This window comes from Andrographis paniculata, unplaced genomic scaffold (assembly GCF_009805555.1).
Source record: "Andrographis paniculata isolate CXL003 unplaced genomic scaffold, ASM980555v1 Contig17END, whole genome shotgun sequence".
NCBI lineage: Eukaryota > Viridiplantae > Streptophyta > Magnoliopsida > Lamiales > Acanthaceae > Andrographis > Andrographis paniculata.
Genome location: NW_026137457.1, coordinates 176669 through 196538, shown reverse-complemented (window position 1 = coordinate 196538; position 19870 = coordinate 176669). Strand labels below are relative to the sequence as shown.

Here is a 19870-nt window from a genome sequence, read left to right as displayed (position 1 = left end):
TGTCATGAGAAATAAATAAATAGTTAATACTATGTTTACATATAGGGTGCATTTATTTGGGATTTGGATTTTAGTATAAATGTATTAATTGGTTTTTGAATGTGAAATTAAATTTTTTTATTCAATATAAAAAGTAAACATTTAATTTGATATATATATATATATATATATAAAAGAAATTATGAAAAAGGAAAATCTACAAAATTCCAAACGCCCACACATTTTTTCTTGGTGTTGTATTGTGTTGTGTCGAATTCAGCAGCAGTACAAGGACTTCTTTTGCGTGACGTATACTTCTTTAATTTCACAATCCCTATGAAATAAATAATTAAAATAGAAATTAGAATACAAATATATCTTTGCCGAGATTGAGGCATATTTATTTTTATATACTCACACACACGTAGTGATTACTATCTCAATTCAATGCGATTTGTTAATATTTAATTACATAAATATACACATATATATATATATATTGATCAATTAGGGTTTATTACTTTTATTTTGACTATTTTATAATTTTATTAAACAGTAATAAAATGTAACATTTTTTAAAAGAAAAGTAATTTTTTTTTTATAAAAAAATTATAAAGATTACATAATATAAAAATTGAAAGTAAAAAATTTCAACTAAAGTAAACATATAAAACCTTAATAAAATTATAAGATGTAGAGTGGAGAGAGGTGAAATAAAGGTACTTTTGCAGTCACAAGCAAACATCCCTTTTAATTATTTATTTCTAAATAAGAAATTACAATTATGTCATATTGACAAATTGATCAAACCAAACTAAAACATCTTTTAGGAGAATTTTAGATATTTTTTGCCATTACTTTAGTGGAGGCGGTGAAAATATTACTAAAATATTTATTTTTATTATTTTATATATATATATATTATATTATAAGAAATAGTATAAAATCGATGTCAATTTCATATGATAAATAAATTCAAATCTATGTCATTTTTCTATTTTTTTTTAAGTAAAAAATCATTCTACTTTTGTATTGTTTTTTATTATAAAAAAATTAATAATTATTATTTATTTTTATTAAAATTTGTGTCCAATCAAATGAAGATACATTTGCATGACGGATGAAGTAATAATAATAAAGCAAAGAGGTTTGTACAATATAATTAAAGTATATGCAGATGCTAGATGGATTAGATCATGCAATAAGTACTTCTCTTCATTAAATAATGTATATTGCATTAATTCAAACATAGGTTTGGTTTTATCGAGGGACCTAATTGAGTAACGTTTTGTTTGGTTGTTTTCCTTTGCCGTTTCCACTATGTAATTACATTTTATTTTATTTTTTTAAAATCACACAATATATTTATCTTTTACTATACAAATTCTGTGGTGAATTATAATATAACATATATATTGTATTATAAATATATTGATATATATATATATATAAATATATTAGTACCATACTAATTTGATCAGATCAACAATTTATTCATGCCCCTATCTTTTAACAATACATTGCTTACGAAGAAGATATATTTAAAACGACGGCAAAACTCTAACCATAAGAGAGACAATATATATATATATATAATATTGTACTTTATTAATATAATTTTTGTATCGAAATCAATAATATTTATACTATGCTATATTGAACTTTATGATATTGCATATTATATTATCATATATATATTATGAGACATGTGATATATCTTTTGATTAAATGTGCGAACAGTGTCTAATTAGTATCATGTTGATTTAATCCAGACAAGATGAAAACTACTCAAATATAAAATATAGTAGTAAATATGTATTTATATTCATCAAACTGTTATTGAAATTCAATTTTTTACTATTTCAAAATACAAAAATATACCTAAAACACAACTAAACAAACCCTAAATAATATAACTTGTTACATAATTATATTTTTAGGGTGTGTTTGTTTTGTTATGTACTTTTAATTTGATGTGTTGTTATATTAGTATAAAAGAAACATGTCAATAATATAAAAGTTACTAATATTTTGTATTAGATTATTGATGAATTAAATATATATATATATATATAATATAAATATATTGTGTGAATAATGTGTAAATATATTTTTATTGTAATTTTTATATAACATTAATGTGAAGTTTGTTAAAAAATTGTGTTGAAAGAACACAAGAACACACTCATAATGTTTAAATTGTGTCCTAAATGAAATGAAATGAAATTAAATGAATTGCTTGCTTTTTCAGAAATAAATGATAACACATAAATATAAATAAAATATTGCCCCAAGTGCTGGTAAAAGTGGAAGACATTTATGTAAAATTTAAGAAATATTTTAGGCTGACCAACCATATATAGTTAGATTAATTACTATCATTATTATTTACATTTATATTTTATTTAACAATTGCTAGCTTGATATATATATATATATATATACATATATATTCCTTAAAATTACATTTGTAACATATTTTATGATGGTACGTGGTTTGATATTAAATAGTAAAATTTTGAATTAAAATAGTTATTTGATATTATATAAATATACTTTGATGTAATATTTTGAATATAAAATTAGATTTTAGTGTAATAAAATAAATAAAAATTAAATATTTTATTTGAAATTTTGGAGAAAAAAAAATTGAAATAGGAAAATAGTTGCGAAAATCCCAAAAGTAAACAGAACCACTACTTTAAATAAAAAAACAAAAACAAACACAATCGCATATACATACAAACATATGTATGTATATGTGCGTGTGTGTATTTTTGGTGTAAGAAAGTAATATAATTCGGAAGTTGCGCCAAAAAAAGAGAGCGTCAAAATGAGTAGCAGCTTTGATTCTCAACGACACCAAACTTCCTTCAAAAGACCGCCGGCGCCGTCGCCGGCGCCGCCGTGGCAAGACCGGCGATTAATCACAGCCGTCGAAGCGAGTTTCTTCCACCTGCATCCGACGGCCAATCCGAATCCGGCGATTAACGCCTCCCCGCTGCAGCGCCATCCATCGTCGTCGTTCTTCGCCGACGACGACGAGCTGGTGGCGGCGGTGGTGCCGCCGGTGACGGTTGTGCTGGAAGGGCGGTGCATCTGCCAGCGCATCAGCCTCCATAAACATGGCAGCTACCAGAGCCTGGCGAGGGCTCTCCGCCAGATGTTCCTCGACGTCGTCGCCGTCGCCGTCGCCGTCGACGGATCTGAGGATTCCGATCACCGGCGTAGCTCCGCCGGCGATGCTGACGTTGATCTGGAGAACGCCATTCCGGGATACGTGATCGCTTACGAGGACATGGAAAATGATCTTCTTCTCGCCGGCGACCTTAACTGGAAGTTAGTAATTTTTGCATACATACATACATATATATATATATATATATATTCTCATTTTTATTTTTATTTATATATATATATAATTATTATTGTGAAATTACAAGATTGCATTATATCTAGTGTGGTTTACTAAAAAATCACAAATTTTCTCTATAGTTAGAAATTATTAAAATTTATTTGTATTTTATAAAACTCTATTAATTGAACTTCAATGAATAACATATCTCACGTATAATTGAGATATTCAAGTTTATTTAATCCTAATATTATTCCCTAAATTTTAACCAATATATATGATTTTACAAAACATTATATATATCTCACATAATTAGAGAATGATGAAGATGTTTTATTTATTTATTTATTTATTTATAATAAATCCAAGAGTAAAATATAATTTACTTTTTACTATTATAAAAACAACATATAATCCTAAATAGACTAATAAGCAATTTTTTTTTTATTTTTTTTGTACCAAGTGAGACCACTTATCACTTTAATTTTTCTTCAAATTATACTTGGAAAATAATTCATATTTAATAGCACACTTTAATCTTTTAGTCTTTTTTATAATTCAAAACTTTAAAACTCTTAAAAGTTATATTAAACAAAGCCTTAATAATCAACCATATCTTAGATATAAGGGTTTGTTTGGTTTTTATTTGAGTTTTGATTTAATTTAAATAGTATTCTTAATATGATATTTTATGAGAAGAAATAATGTATTTTTATTTTAAACCATGCATATTGAATAATATTGAAATTTATTTGAAATAATAACCAAACACAACCTAAGATTGTCTTTCATATATGTTTTTCAACTAAAATAAAACAAAATAAACTTTACAATATTATTTTTATAATTTTAGCTATCTCACACATACGTATACATGTGTATTCTGCTTTAAAATGTGTGTATTTTTATTTTTTTTATTTTTTCATCGAATTCATGTAAAATTAATTTTTATTATATCGCAGGGACTTTGTAAGAGTGGCCAAAAGAATCCGAATATTGCCGGCAAAGGCTAAGTCAAGAAAGTTACACAAATAATTGGACTATATCGCGAAAATTACAATTTTGATTATATATAGAAAAGTTATTACACTTTAATTATATAATTTCGTATTAATATACTTGACTCTTATAAGTTATCTTATATATACATATATATATATATGTCATCCGATGTAACAATTATATAATCTTTAAATTAATTTTATGATGAAAAATAAATGTATGTGTGAATAAATTGCAACTATATATATATATAACTAATTATAAGAGAAATTAAAATGTTAATAAAAATTATATATAAGTTCAAGATTATGATATTATCGAATTATATGTATTTAATTAGTGGTGGAATGTTTAGAGTTAAAAATATATATAGATGCATGATTCAAGATCATAATATTGCCCCATTAATTATTATTATTATTATTATTATTATTATTATTATTATTATTATTATAAATTATAGAGAAAAGAAACTCAAACCAAACAAATCCTTAAAACCCAATGTTGTATAGATTTTTATGGTCATTTTTACTGACTAATATATCTGTCAATATTTAATGATGACGTGGAGAAATGTTTGTATAGTTTGGGAATATTGAATAATATGGTTGAATAACAAATTGAATCGTGAAAAGAATTTTTGAAAAAATTATTACTCGTCGATCATAGCAAAATACGAGTTTGATATTAATTAATTCTTTGGTTTATACAAATTAATTAGACATAATTTATATACTTCCAAGCTTTTATTGCTTGGGTTTTAATATTTTTAATTGTTTAAAAATATTGAATATATTTTTACTACCAGTTTTATAATATATATATATATATATAATACAATGGGACAAATTTAAATAAATCAAAATTTTACAAGGTTTGTTTGGTTCGTGAATGAGTTTTTCTATTTAAATTTTAATCTAACTACTCCCCTCTACCACATAATTTGTCCATATTTTATATTTTCCTTCGTCCTACATAATTTGTCATTTTTTTTTTTAAAATTATGATTATACATTTTAAATTTTAATTTTTTTAATCTTAATTAAACTATTTAGTTATCTTGATCTTAATCTACAGTTATTTTTATTATACAATAATTATTTTTACTAATACACGTTTAATTACTTACTAATTATATTTTACCTAAATTCCTATATCTACAATAATAATCTCATATTACCTGAGACGGGAGGGAGTAATATTTTGACATATATTTTAATAAAAAAAATATAATTTTTTTAAAAAAATTAAATTTTTTTAATAATAATAAAATTAATTTAAATACAAATAAAACACATTTTAAAATAAAAATAGTAGGTAGATTGTACTGTTTTCAATATAAATAATAGTTGAAGGTGGGGTTTGTTTAAAACCATTCTCTATATCATTTAAATTTATATTTAATTTTCTTTTTAAATTATCATAAACAATATTTCTGTTTTCTTTTTTTTAGCGAAAAAGTAGATTATATTTTTTTATATATTTTTATTATAAAAAAATAATAATAGTAGTTATTATTATTCACTTTTATTCAAATTGTGTTCAAGCATTTAAGCATGTTATAGGAAATATTAAACAAGGCTATGTATGTTTTAAAAATAATATTAAATAAATAATAACAAGACAAAATTATGATTAAAAATACAAAGGCAACTTGCCCTAAAAGTAATCGATGACTCAAAACCAAAATGTACAGGATTAATATTGATTCTCATTTATGAGACTTAAATAGCAATTTTATCTAGTGGCATGTGTATGCATAAATTATCTATATATATATATATATATTCGCTCCGTTCCAAAAGTAAATGTATAATCTTATTGTACTGGACACAAAATTTAAAAAATATTGATATTATATTAGTAATTGGTAAAAAAAGTAAGAATAAATAATTTTTTTGCCCTTATGTAAAAAGCAGTGACAATTGTTTAATAATAATGAAAAAATAGGAATAGTTTTATAGTGATATGATTATTTATAGAAACGAGACTATTGTTTTAGGACGGACAAAAATAGTAAACAAGGAGAGAGTATATTAATTATCTAGTGGCATGTGTATGTTACATATATATATATATATATACACATACATACATATATATAAACTATTCTTTTATGTTAACCTTGTCTAATAATCAATTCCCTCAAAATTGAATGTTGAATTTTATAATCATGCGTTGTGACACGGTACAAGCAAGCACACCAATTATTTTGGCAATAAATCTTATAAATTTATTGAACTAACACAAAATTATAAAGACTTTATTGACAGAAACACTTAATTTTATTAAAAATTATCACATCAAATATTTATTTTTCCCACAAATATTCAATTTTTTTATTATTTCCAAAATTCCAATAATAGTTGTTGGTCATATCTATATTTCGTGCTGGTTTATTTACCCAAAATAGCCCTCCATCAATCCCAACCGTCCATTTTCGATCCAAGGGCTCACTGATTAGGAAAATATAACACACTTTCCTACGTTATATTACATGCATGGACCAGTTTTATATATGTAAGATGGAGAAATTTATACATGTGGATGTTATTCCTACTACAACTTTTTTCTAATTTTACTTTATCATTGTCCTAAAAGGCCATGGTCACATTTTTTGTTTTTTACCTTAAAAATAATCACTTTTAATCTACTTTCGAATTTCACACTCCATACTCATTTTCTAATTAAAATATCTAATACAACAGTAATATATGAAAGCAATAAATAGCAATATTTGATCTATCAAATCAATTCAAACAATGCAATAAAAAGAAAATTGAAAGAAGAGGGTATATATAATGCATGTGCTAGGACTTAATTATTGAATTATTACACAAGCCCAGTGTCATTAGCAACATTAATTAAATATTTAATTAAGATTCAATACTTCCCAGCATTTACCTTACTTATGCCCCCACATAATTTAAATGTGATTTTCATTTTTTTTTTTTTTTATTTTAAGAAACAATACTCCAATAAATGGAACAAAGAATGATACCTCATTCAATATCATAATCAACCTTAATTTAGTGCAAGGAATTGATAAAAATCAAGGATGAGCTTAGGTACCTCGATTTGATCGGAACGAGGTTAGGCTGCAGGTTTGTCGAAAGGAGGCAAACCCCATTCACTTGGATTGAAGTCCAACAGGGAGTGAAGAACTTGATCTGCAATTTGATGGTATGAACTATCCAGTCTTGGATCAGGAACCATAACAACTGACCTGCATTCGAAATTGTTTTCGATTAATTTCATTGACCATATTTGCTTATGAGTACCATGAGAATTTCTAGAAGCTTAGGTTGAGGGAAGAGGGCTTACATGCCAGCGTTCTTGGCTGCTTGGACACCCGAGGGTGCGTCTTCAAAAACCAGAATGTTATTGGGATCGATTGGTGCACCCTGGAAACAAGTAATCATCCCAGAATAAATTCGTGCATTTTTGCGATACTGATATTCTCATCCTAATTGTGAGGCACAATAAAATAAAAAAATATACCTCAAATCTTCTGGATGCTGCAAGGAACCCGTCGGGTGCAGGTTTCCCTTGTTTAACTTCTGGATCATCGCCAAGAACAATATGATGCATAAGAGAAAAGAGCTCGCGGTGTCTTTGTGTTTTCAATTCAAAATGCCTCTTGTGAGTCCTGTACTATTATACATTTTTGTTAGTGCTGATTGCCACGAATTTTATGTAATTTCGAAATTGACATGAGAAAATATTGAGCATATACCCTGTTGCAACACAAATAGGTATTCCATTTGCATGAAGATGGCGGATCAAACGATCAGCCCCTGTAATGTACAAGGTAGGGTATGAGAGCAGTGCCAAGAAAAGTCTAAAAGAAGCAAATGTTATTGTGTCGAGATTTCAAAGTAGTGATCTTATTATCGTGGCTGTTAAAAAGTTTAAAGTGTAATTAAATTAATTATTTGGGTTAGCAAAAACAGAATTACAACTTACAGAAAGAGAAACAAATAAAATTCATTACATCTTCAGTTAAAGTTATGACCACTACAGCATGCAATGAATTCTAGAAGCCCACGAGAAAGATGTACACAGGTCGTAGGTTATAACTGGAACTAATGTTACAAATCCTCAGTTTGCATACTTCAGAGGATGGTAATGGGGAATGGTACAAAATGCCTTGAATTGATTCATGAATTCCTATAGTATCTCATGTCAATTAGTGGTTCAAAGTCAATGTTCTGTTACCATTATTTTAAGAGCCTTCCCCAGTTAGACAAATATCCAACATAAGTACAAATTATCACACCTTTCATCTACAACGCGTAGAAAACAAATTAATATAATCAAAATTACCTAATTTGTGCAGTACTAAACTTCATTCTCATGAACCGTATAACAAGTCCAACCATGGTCATTTGTACTGGTTATTACTTTTACTTATCAAAGTAGAAACTCTGTTCAATAAGATGCTTCAAACAACATATGTGATGCTGAAATTAGTGCTTAGACAAATGGTTACTGGCAATCTAGAAACACACCAATAAGAATATTGTAAGTATCGGATGTCGTGCATCAGCAAATTAAGAGTACCTGGCATGAGTTCACTTGTTGGGAACATATTTTGCAGCATGTCCTCTCTTTCTACAAGAAAATCTTCAGCCGAGAGTTTGTCACTGATTCCAGTTTCTTCTACAAAAACTCGAGCAGCTTCTATTGCTTTCTTGCCCATCATTTTAGCCTTAAGTGACCAATCAAATGTTTTATTGTATCTAGCAAGGATAATCTCTTGGACTTCTGAGTAGAATTTCTCCGTGTCTGAAAAGAAATATCAGAGTTTATTATTTTCTATTTAGAATGGAAGCCATGTAGTTGGCAATAGGGGTTATGTTGAATCCCAATCATGGGTTAGAGATTTTATTGACAAACGAATTCATGGGTTTGCTAAGCATATTTAACATTTATTTCACTGACTTCATTTCAAATCAGTCGAATGGAGTGAACCCATGGGATGTAATAGAACACTCTGAAATCCCAATCCTTAAATTGATTGATTACGCAACTCAATGGTCATGTTAATCTGCATGTTTCTTTGCAACTCTGTGCCCCCAATTCTTCTAGAATACACATGGAAAATCATCAACGTAGCCTTATAAACTTGGTACAAACTAGCGCAACATTGTTTCTCGATCCAATCAGCAAACAGGCTCTTATTTCAAACTTCAGAATCATGTTCATCATACATGGGAATGATATATGCTATCAAATTCACATTGTTACCACATATTCTCAAGAAACCACAGGAATCAACAGTTACTTTCCTTAACAGAGGATCAGAAATGTATAAACATGTCCTATATTATCATTCAAATGATCCAAAACCAGGCCACGGTAAACTAGATTCGCGGAAAACTTAATCATCAAATCAAAAATATCTTAACTAATTATTCTAAAAGCTTGACTGATTCGCATGAAACAATCCAACAAAACATCACGAAACCATTCTTCCACTAAATCAGTATATCCAATCAAGAAGTAAACATCACATACAGTAAAACCATTCGCTTCATCAGCAACAACGCAAGACCAAAACAAACAACACATTAACTTCACAACAACCTTCCTCCAACACAAACTCAGAAAAACAAAATACAAAGCTCAGATTCCAGTAGAAAAAGCGTAAACGATGGAATATATCTTCGCACTCATTGCCAAATGCTCAGCGCATTAAAATTACCGAGTAAAAGGCCGTCCATATCGAAAATGACGTGAGTTATCAACGGCCTAGTTGAAGGAGCATCAGCAGCAGCACATTGATTCGCCATTGGAGCAGCAAGAGAGATCTGGCAGATCGACAACGACAATCAGACAAATTTTGCAAAACGCGCAGTGAAATTGCTCAGAAGCACAACAAGAAGCAGCAATAAAAAGCACTCCCCAGGAGAAATGGAATAATTTGGAAGTTGCAAATAAAGAAAACAGAAAGTAAGTGGTAAGAATTACCCTTTTTATCATCCTCTTTCTTGTTTCTTAAATTAAAACGTGGAAATTTTATATCTAAGCCCTAATCTTTAATAGATTTGTAATTCTAACCCCTAATTCATTATTTGTTGTTTAATTTTCGTCCAGACCACAAGTCCACAACGAGTTGGGCCCAAACAGACTTGCCCAATTGGTTTCGAACCGACGGTTGGGTTCTCCGGTTCGATTCGTTGATTTCAAACCGGCGGTTCCGGTTTTCTCACGGTTGGTGAACACGAAGAATAAGAAAGAGGAAGAACCTGGTTCAGACGGCGCTGTGGATGTGGAGTTTGTTAATTAGGTCAAAAACATTAAATAAAATAGATATTTAATAATAATAATAGTTTAATTATAATTAAATTTATTACTGCTTCCGCCTCTAAAAGGTCTGATTTAATTTTACGTTATTATATTTAATATTAAAAATATTTCTATATTTGTATAATTTTTTGTATAAATATTTTTTATTAAAATTATAAAACAAAATATTTTTGCAATTTTTCATAATTTATACTAATTTTTATATAATAATTAATATTAAAAAATTACAAAAATAAAATAAAATTCTTATAATTGGAGGTAGTATATTTTATAAAAATAAAAAGAATACTAATATTAACAATAGTTAATAATAAAAAAATTAATTTTTGTGTATTTATATTTTAAATTTGATAAAGTTTTAGTATATAATTATATTTAATTTAAATTATATACCCAAACAGAAATTGTAATTCGAAAAAGTTCGGTGTGATCTTTTAGATAAACCGAAACATTTGAGCAAGTCTAGGCCGAATTGATGGGCTGATATAGTGGGCTAGGTCACAGCGCTTATGGGTCGGGTCATATTGGTCGGGTCGGTCTAGTCCTGGGTGGACCAATTGGGTATTAAGGGCTCGAATTTTTAAATCCAATATTTATTTCATTGTGGAGATAGCAGTTGTTACTGTATTCAATTTTATAAAAAGAAAATGATCAATATCCTTAATCTAAATCAAATTTTCCTTCCAGTGAAAAATTCATATTCATGGTCCATAAAAGATGATCTTAAGTAAATTATTATGTTCGACAATAAATTTATCTAGAACCAGAAATGGTTACGGTGTTAAATTAGTATATACAATATGTGGTGCACTGAATCAAGTATTGATTGTATATAACATGTACTGTCAATTCATATGTTGTATTTTGTATTATTGATTTATAACTACAAATAAGATTTATAATATGTAATACACTGAATTGATTGTATTGTATAAGACTATAACACCGTATTCTGTCTGACAGCACCCCTTCTGCTGCGATATATTGTCAGCACAGTGCTAAATTTTATCCGCTGTCATCCACAACCCATCCCAAAATAGCATCAAACTCACATGTTACAAAAAAAAAAAAAAAAAAAAAAAAAAGAATAAATCATCTACATTCATGTAACAATGACAAGATGCAAGAAAGAATAAGCATTCATTGAAGAAAGAAGAGCACACAAAGTTGCAGACAAGAAATTGTTCCTATTACACAGAAACCAACACAGACACAAACCTCAGCCCCATCGAACGATGGCCGAGCCCCAAGTGAGTCCTGCCCCAAAACCGGCGGCGGCTATCGTATCGCCGGCCTTCACCTTCCCGCTCCGCACCGCCTCGTCGAGCGCCAGTGGAATCGACGCCGCGCTCGTATTCCCGTAATTCGCCAGGTTCGATATCACCCGTTCCGACGGCAGCTCTAGCCGCGTCGCCACTGCATCGATGATTCTTTGGTTCGCCTGCAAACGTTCCACGTCGCAGGAATTTGATTTCAATCAAGATTCGATCTTTTGGATATGAAATCTCGTAAATAGAATCGAAACGAGCTTCATTTTCGGTACCTGGTGAAGGAGCAACCAGTCAATGCTCGACCCCGATAGGCCCGCCTTCGCCAGAGCCAACTCAATCGACTGCGGAACGACGCGAACGGCGAAACGGAACACCTCCTTACCGTTCATCTGAATGCACGAGTACGATGAGCCTTTCGGTAGTACTCCGAGGAGCGATCCGTTGGTCCCGGCCTCGTCGTTTTTCTCATTCTCCTTCATTTGAGCATGCAAATGTCTGCGAAAAAACTCGATTTAGGGAAAAACGCGCTGTCCCCGTCGAATGATTTGATTATGTAATCGTACCTATTCCCGTTCCCGTCGCTATGCAAGTCGAACGCAAACAAACCGTCCTCTTCGTGATCGCAGGCCTGTACTAAGACGGCGCCAGCAGCGTCGCCGAAGAGGATACACGATCCTCGGTCCGTCCAATCGACGTAGCGGGATAGTGCGTCGGCGCCGATCACCAAAACATTCTTGAACGCGCCTCCTGAAAATTCGAGATTCGATATAACACGAAATGACGGGACTTGTTTGATCGGTGTAATTACGATGACGATTTTAAATATTTCTTTCACCTCTGATATAGCAAGCTGCCGAAACTAAGCCCAAAACGAAACCGCTACACGCAGCTGTGATGTCGAACGCTAAAGGATTGTTTTTGCATCCGAGCGCTTTTTGAATCTGAAATTAAAATTACCGGCGAATTAATAAACGAATAAAAGTTTGGCGGAGAATGTTGAGATTAGGCTAACCTGTGGAGCACTGCCGAATAAATCCTCGGGAGTCGACGTGCACAGCAAGACGAGATCGACGTCGTCGGGATCGACCTCTGCCATTTCGAGAGCTTTCTTCGATGCCTCGACAGCAAGATCGATCAAACTATCATTTCCTGAAATCAAAACGCTTCGGTAGGTAAAAATTTCGTAATTTCAGCTCAAAGGGAAGAAGAAAAAAGATATCTTGAACTAAACTCACCGGAAAGTATTCTTCGATTTCGAATGCCGGTGCGAACAGATATCCATTCATCAGAAGTTTCGACAATCTTGGAGAGATCGTCATTCGATATCTGAAGACTCGGCACTGCAGAACCAGATCCAACTAACTTGCAGCCTCTACTAACCAGTCTGCGAGAATTTCAACGAAAATCAAGACAACACGATAATCATTGTAATCGTAGAATTCATGTAATAAAAGAACATCATCGAATGATAAAACAATTTCAAGGATGTCGGAAGCCATATCTACATCTGCGTATAGTTTCAATTACCACGGTAAGTTCAATAGAGTAAATTTAAGGCTAACGCTCGAACATAAGACAAACAAACACATTCAAATTCGACATACCAAGAAAGAAATCAAAATCAAAACAGAAAATTTTCACCTGATGCTCGAACATGAAGACAAACAAACGCATTCGAATTTGATGCACCAAGAAAGAAATCTAAATTGAAATCTTTGTAAATTCGAGCAAAGATTCAGCCTAATTACAAAACTTGTAATAGAAGTAGTCGCCGGAGACAAGATCCGGTCACCGGAAATAATTCCGAAAACCAAATTTAACGAACAATGAGCTAAAAAAATTCGAAGCCGAAGAACATAAATGCACAAATGCATCGAAAAATTTCATCAAAACACTTCTCTAAACACCAACATCGCTCTATTAAGACATCTATGGAACCTTTTCTAGAATCAAATAGTTTACAAATCCACAAATTCAAACATAATCGATGCCTAGCTATAATAGTTGAACAACTACAAATGGCTCATCTTCTTCCCAACAATGAAAAGGAAACAAACACAGTCCAAATTCACAACAACATTGGCATAATCAAGGTTTTGGTAAGATCCCAAAACGCTAAACTAATCGACCTCAGAAGCATCGAAATGGATAAAAACGACGAGCAAAAATCATCAATCAATCTCAATTTACCTTGGAGCTCCGGCGGCGGAGGAGGAGGAGAGCTTATCGGCGCCGTGAGCTGTGGCGGAGCAGACGACCCTCTTCAAAACGACGTCGTGTAGGGAAATTCCGGATCGGTGAATCCGTACGGTCGGGGAAAACCGGCGGCGCGAAATGGGCGCCGTCGGACCCAACAGCCCAGATGCGTTCGCCATTTTAGGAATAAATTTGAGAAATCGAAATCCTCGAAAAAAATACAGAAATGGAATTGGAAATTTGAAATTATAACAATATGGGAGACGGAAAGAACGATGGATCTCTTCGGAGATTGAAAGGAAGAGTTGCTGAAAATTCCTAGGGCAAACACAAAAATTTGGATATATGTATGTATATGCGAAATGAACAAAGAACTAATTTTTAATCGAATTGAATCGAATCCCTGTGGTTTCTGTCTGCACTTGCTTTCCTAATTTCATCGTCGGATCGAATGAAGATTGAAACAGAAATTGGGCCTAATTTTAATTTTGGGAGGTGATTTGGGTATTTATTTTTTTTCTGACAACGTCGGCCAAAAATATGTAAGAGTGGAGAGTGGAGGTGGTTTAAGGACGATTAAATTAATTAATAAATAAATAGAGTAATTGTTGGTTTTGGTCGAAATAATGGTGGCGGAGTTCTCAATGCCTTACTGCAACCAACACACCAAGAAAAATCGTTAGTCATCGCCTATAGCCGCTAGGATATGGGTACGGGTACGGGTATGGGTATGAGAATTGGGTTTGGGCTGATATCGGCCAAGATCCACTGTTAACGGGCCGGGTTTGCCGAGCTAATTCGGTGAGTTTTAGTCCTAAAGAATAGGGGTTTGTTCTTCCATTTTATTTATTTATTCTTTTTACGATTTTTTAATATATATATATATGTTTTTTAGCTGCGAATATTAAATATTAAATATTATTTTTTATATTATCGATAAAAATTTTATATTTTGTATTAAAAAAAATTCAAATCAAAACACGTAACAAATCAATTTTGTTTGTTTGATTTAAATGATAGACTAAAATCACAATATTTCACCATCAAAATATATTATAATTTCATAAAATTATTTAAAATTAAAATTCAACTTCAAAGTCAAATCTTAGTGTGTTTGTTTAATATTTAATTTAATGTTTTCTTTATATAAAATATTATGAATTATATTGGTAATATAAAAGATAATATTGATTAAATATTTTATCCGTCTCATAAATATAGTCTTAATTAAGTTGGCACGAGATTTTAGAAATATTTATATTATATTGGTAGTGGATAAAAAGTATGGATAAAAAACTTTTTTGCCCTCGTGAATGCATTAGTTTAAAAAGTAGTGACAATTGTGTAATAAAAATGAAAAAGTATAAGTAGTTTTACGGTGATATGGTTATTTATGAAAATAAGACTATTGTTTTGGGACGGACAAAAATGGTAAATAAGACTATTTGTATTGAAACGGATGAAATATTATTTTTTATAAAAAAATAAAAATATTATACTCCCTCCGTCCCACGCTACACTGTAGACAGTGTATTTTAGGAAGAGTGTAATTAATAAATAATTAAAAATATATTAGTGAAAATAATTATCTTATAATATTTTTATAAAACAAAAACAAAAGTATTAATTTTTTATCTACTTTATCAAAAAATTAAAAAAAATAAAATAAAATACGAGAATATATCTTTGTAATTCAAGGCAATCCAAACCCGACCGGAGTCGGGCCGGTCCCTACCCCAATTGCCAACGCTGTCATAACATGTTTTTAATGTTTTATTTTTGGTATATATATATATATATATATATTGTCGTTTTGTGGGTTTGTAAAAATAAATTAAATATTATATTTGTTAAATTATATTTTGCTTTGTTGATGCCAAATGTGCTGTGTGTTAAAGGAAATGTTTTTCTAAAAAAAATAAAAATTGAAATGAGTATAATATTTATATTTTTTAAAAAGAAAGGTAAATATAAAATTAAATTGTTGAATGATATGTAGTTGTGCTATAAACGAAAGAGCAGCCCTTATTTATAATTAATGACGGATTGAATGCTGACAATGAAATTGATAGCGAAGGCTTTATTATTAAAATAAAAATATTAAAAGTACAAAAATGGTCACTTTTAGTAGTTAGGCATTTATTTCTTCTTTAGTAACTATACAAAGTACTAGCAATTAGATAATTTCACACTTCAGAGATACATATTACATATACAAATAAAATAATAATAATAATAATTCTGAAAAGTGGCAGGCCCAACATCTAGTCCCATACACAGTATGGGCCAATTAACTTAAATTAGATTAGCACTTAAAGCCCATTATATAATAAGGAACAGCCCAAAAGGCAATTTGATTTAATTGGGCCCATTATGCTGCGCTTATCTGTATTTTCACTCTTTTGTAGCATTTTTCATTAGAAAATTTGGATTTGTCTTTTGTCCTTATAATATTTTTAAAATAATAAAAATTATTTTACCCAAACTAAATTAAAATTCCCCAAATTAAATTGTTATTTTATATCATATTTTGTATGTATTCATTTACTTTTATTATGTACATTGAGAGATATTAGCATAGTATGATAGTGTGCATCCATTTACATAAATATTTGAAGTGACAACAGCGGCTTCGGTTTTCACGTCACTTAAAAAAAAAAAAAAAAACAAAAATATTAGCAACTTTAATGCCGTAAAAAATTGATTCGACATGACAACTCGACACAGAATAATTGGATTTAGGTCAAATATTTTAACCGATTATATATACAGATTGATTCGAATCTGACACGATAATAAACAGATTGAGTTAGGATTGAAACTCCCGTCTCGAACCCATACCACAATTCGATTATAATATATTAATATTGATTAATATATTTATTATATAGATAAAATAATTATAATTTAATAATATTCTCGTAAATTAATTTAAATTAAATTCAATTTTAAATAATTTAACATAATTCATTGCACATATTATGCTCAAACCAATAAAAAGTGACACAACACGGCAGCATAACAAAATATAAATTAATTCGAATAAAAAATTTCGACTTCATTATGTATACGGATAACACGAGTCAATGTAAACCCAATACGATAATAAACGAGTCAACACGAACCCGATACGATAATAAACCATATGATAATAGTCTGGTAAGGATTAAATAATTTAACACATTTAAAGTATTAAATCCGACACCAATCCACCCGTTGCAATAGCCCATCATCAAAGAAGAAATGAAACAGTTCGTGATACTCAAAGAAAACAATTTTACACAACAGGAGGGCAAAATCGAAATTCAGAGACCAGCTTCAATTCAACAAATAATATGAGATTTCAAGAACCACAAAATTCATCAGAACTAAAACTAAAAACAGCACAAATCCAAGATTCCCAGAAAAAAAAAAAAAAAAAAAAAGAAGCTAGAAATCTTCATGCTTAGTTGCAAATATACTCACCACTAGAATACCTGTGATCAACCTCATAGAAATCTGTCTTACCTTCCGATGCCGGCTTCAGCGACACTCCGGATAAGGATCTAGCGCCGCGAGCAGAGAATTTCACATAAGCGAAGATCTCAAGATCCGACCCATCATCATCTTCAGCAATATCCACAGGCATTCTTGCTCTTAACCTTCCGGGATTGCCCTTAAGCGGAATCTCATCAATGTGCCATTTCAATTCCCTCTCAGTTCTATTCAGCACTGCTTTCGGCGACACTTTAAGTAAGGTTGGATCAACGGGCAGCTTCAGGACAATCGTCACATCATTCAAGGGTGCAGGCAAATCCGAGTTCGACACATACTGGATCATGATCGAGAGTAAAGTCCCAACAAGGCGTTTGACGATTCGAACTCTTATAGGCAGCGGAGTGGCGCGAGGTAATATGCTGTACTTTGCGATCGGAATAGGATCCTTTGACGGAGCTGTTCTCACATGAAAGAGAGAGTTCTCGAGACTGCTTACTTTCGAACTTTGCACCACGAACCTCTTAATTGATTCGGTGCCTTCCACCTTAAAGTTGAATTCGGTCTCTTTATCATCCGGGGTCGATTTTGGAGGCATTGTTTTAAGGTAGATAATCCCCATCAAACCAACTCGTGCAAGCAATGATTCCCTAAACTCGGCATTAATTTCTTCAACGACGTACATTTCAGGGCCCTTCATTTCTGTCTTCTTCACCAACACATCCTCAATCTTCTCACCACCACCTTCTTTAGGCGCAGCAGCCGGAGGATCGCTTGTGTTCAACAATTCCAAACCACCGAGACCCCGATCCTTCTGAACCTTCTTCGTCCCTACATACTCGGATGCATCCAATCCACCGCCCCAAGCATCATTAATACCCTCAAAATCTTCCGGAAGTGTAGATCCATCGTTACTGAACTCAATCCCACCATAATTCCCTTCAAATCCTTCGACACCTATATGTGTAGACTCGGTAGCTGCAGCAGGGGGCAGCGTCGTCACCTCAAGCCCCGCCAATGCCTTGCTTGCATCCGAAACACCCAAATCCTTATCCTTCTTGAACCCTTCCACCAGCATTTCTTCTGGTTTGTTAATCATATCACTAGCCGCAAATGGATCCTTCTCTCCCTCAGTTTCCTCCACTTTACTCGGCTCCTTCTCCTCGCCCTGCTGGAAAAGTCCTAACGTCGCAGCCGCAACCTCGTCTCCTGCCTGCAGAGTCTCGGTAGGCAATTCAAATAGCGCCTTCGAAAATGTCTCGGTGCCTGCTTCATGATCAACCACATGAGGCTCCACACTTGACCAGCTATCCGCCCCTCGAATTCGACTCTCGGTTTGGCCTGCAGAATGCACCATTTTGGCAATGCTCTCGCCGTGCATAGATGCAAGCATTGCAGCTAACCTAATGCTACTAACTCCACGCAAAATTATATCCAACGCCATGTAAATCTCTGCATACTTCTTCCCCAATTTCTCCGGTGTGACATCCACACCACGGCAGGCAGTAACCACCACCGAAACCGCTTGGTTGACAATATTAATGCACTCAAACACATTGTTATTCGAATCATCAATCGTAGTCACGGCGAGAACATAGATTGAATTAACGAGACGATACACAACGCGGTAACGAGACTCGACTCCAACAATTACCTGCCCCGAAGACGCTGCTAAAGGATCATCACCCAACGAATTGGCGTAGGGATCGGATTCAGGAGTACCGGAGCCGGCCGATTGGATATGGCTCTTAGCGAAGGAACGACGAGTCTGCCGGAAAGATGAGAGCGCCATCAACGCCCGGAAAGGGGGGAACCATTCACGAGTTTGCAGAAGTATATCGGGCCCATTCGCGGGCTGCAGCGCCAGCGCCAAGCACGACATCCGGATTCCCGATTCAGATCTGCAGCAACTGATTTAGGTTTACAGGAAGCCGAATTCACCAATTTTGGTACTCGATTTGTACGATTTCCGCCTGTGTATACGAAGGATCAACCAACTAAAACCTAGATCGATTAACTTCTCTATGATCGGAGAAGTGGGCTTCGCTGCAGAGATCAGACGAGGGACTTCAGGTGGGAGCAGAAATGGGAAGCGAGCATATGAGCTCTGAAATTTCAGTTTAGTCCTTTAAGATGCGTGTAAATAGTATGCATCACCGAAATTAAAGTAATATATCTATTTTGGTACATTACCGTTCTGAATATAACCAATACAGTCCTCGCCGTTAACTTGCGAGTTAGTTCTATTAACGGACCTCACAGTAACTATTCATTTCATTAT

At 32.2% G+C, this 19870-nt stretch overlaps 4 protein-coding genes across 4 annotated transcripts; 1 reads left to right on the top strand and 3 right to left on the bottom strand.

Annotated features, from left to right (window-relative positions):
- Window positions 1-2812: 2812 nt before the first annotated feature.
- Window positions 2813-4381, top strand: LOC127264381 (auxin-responsive protein IAA33). Its single transcript, XM_051293863.1, has 2 exons — window positions 2813-3318; window positions 4297-4381. The coding sequence occupies exons 1-2, from the start codon at window positions 2813-2815 to the stop codon at window positions 4367-4369; spliced, it is 579 nt and encodes a 192-aa protein (XP_051149820.1). The 3' UTR covers window positions 4370-4381.
- A 2750-nt stretch (window positions 4382-7131) lies between these two features.
- On the bottom strand, window positions 7132-10292 carry LOC127263743 ((DL)-glycerol-3-phosphatase 2). The gene is made up of 6 exons (XM_051292943.1): window positions 10044-10292; window positions 8900-9124; window positions 8073-8133; window positions 7838-7985; window positions 7661-7740; window positions 7132-7562 (listed from the first exon to the last, which is right to left on the bottom strand). Exons 1-6 carry the CDS (start codon window positions 10129-10131, stop codon window positions 7430-7432), a joined length of 735 nt encoding a protein of 244 aa, XP_051148900.1. The 5' UTR covers window positions 10132-10292; the 3' UTR covers window positions 7132-7429.
- A 1477-nt stretch (window positions 10293-11769) lies between these two features.
- On the bottom strand, window positions 11770-14680 carry LOC127265785 (3-oxoacyl-[acyl-carrier-protein] synthase 3 A, chloroplastic). Its single transcript, XM_051295774.1, has 7 exons — window positions 14110-14680; window positions 13155-13303; window positions 12932-13068; window positions 12755-12860; window positions 12483-12666; window positions 12192-12414; window positions 11770-12089 (listed from the first exon to the last, which is right to left on the bottom strand). Exons 1-7 carry the CDS (start codon window positions 14292-14294, stop codon window positions 11868-11870), a joined length of 1206 nt encoding a protein of 401 aa, XP_051151731.1. The 5' UTR covers window positions 14295-14680; the 3' UTR covers window positions 11770-11867.
- A 2730-nt stretch (window positions 14681-17410) lies between these two features.
- Window positions 17411-19727, bottom strand: LOC127264598 (uncharacterized). The gene has a single exon (XM_051294149.1). It carries the CDS (start codon window positions 19469-19471, stop codon window positions 17561-17563), a length of 1911 nt encoding a protein of 636 aa, XP_051150106.1. The 5' UTR covers window positions 19472-19727; the 3' UTR covers window positions 17411-17560.
- Window positions 19728-19870: the final 143 nt, after the last annotated feature.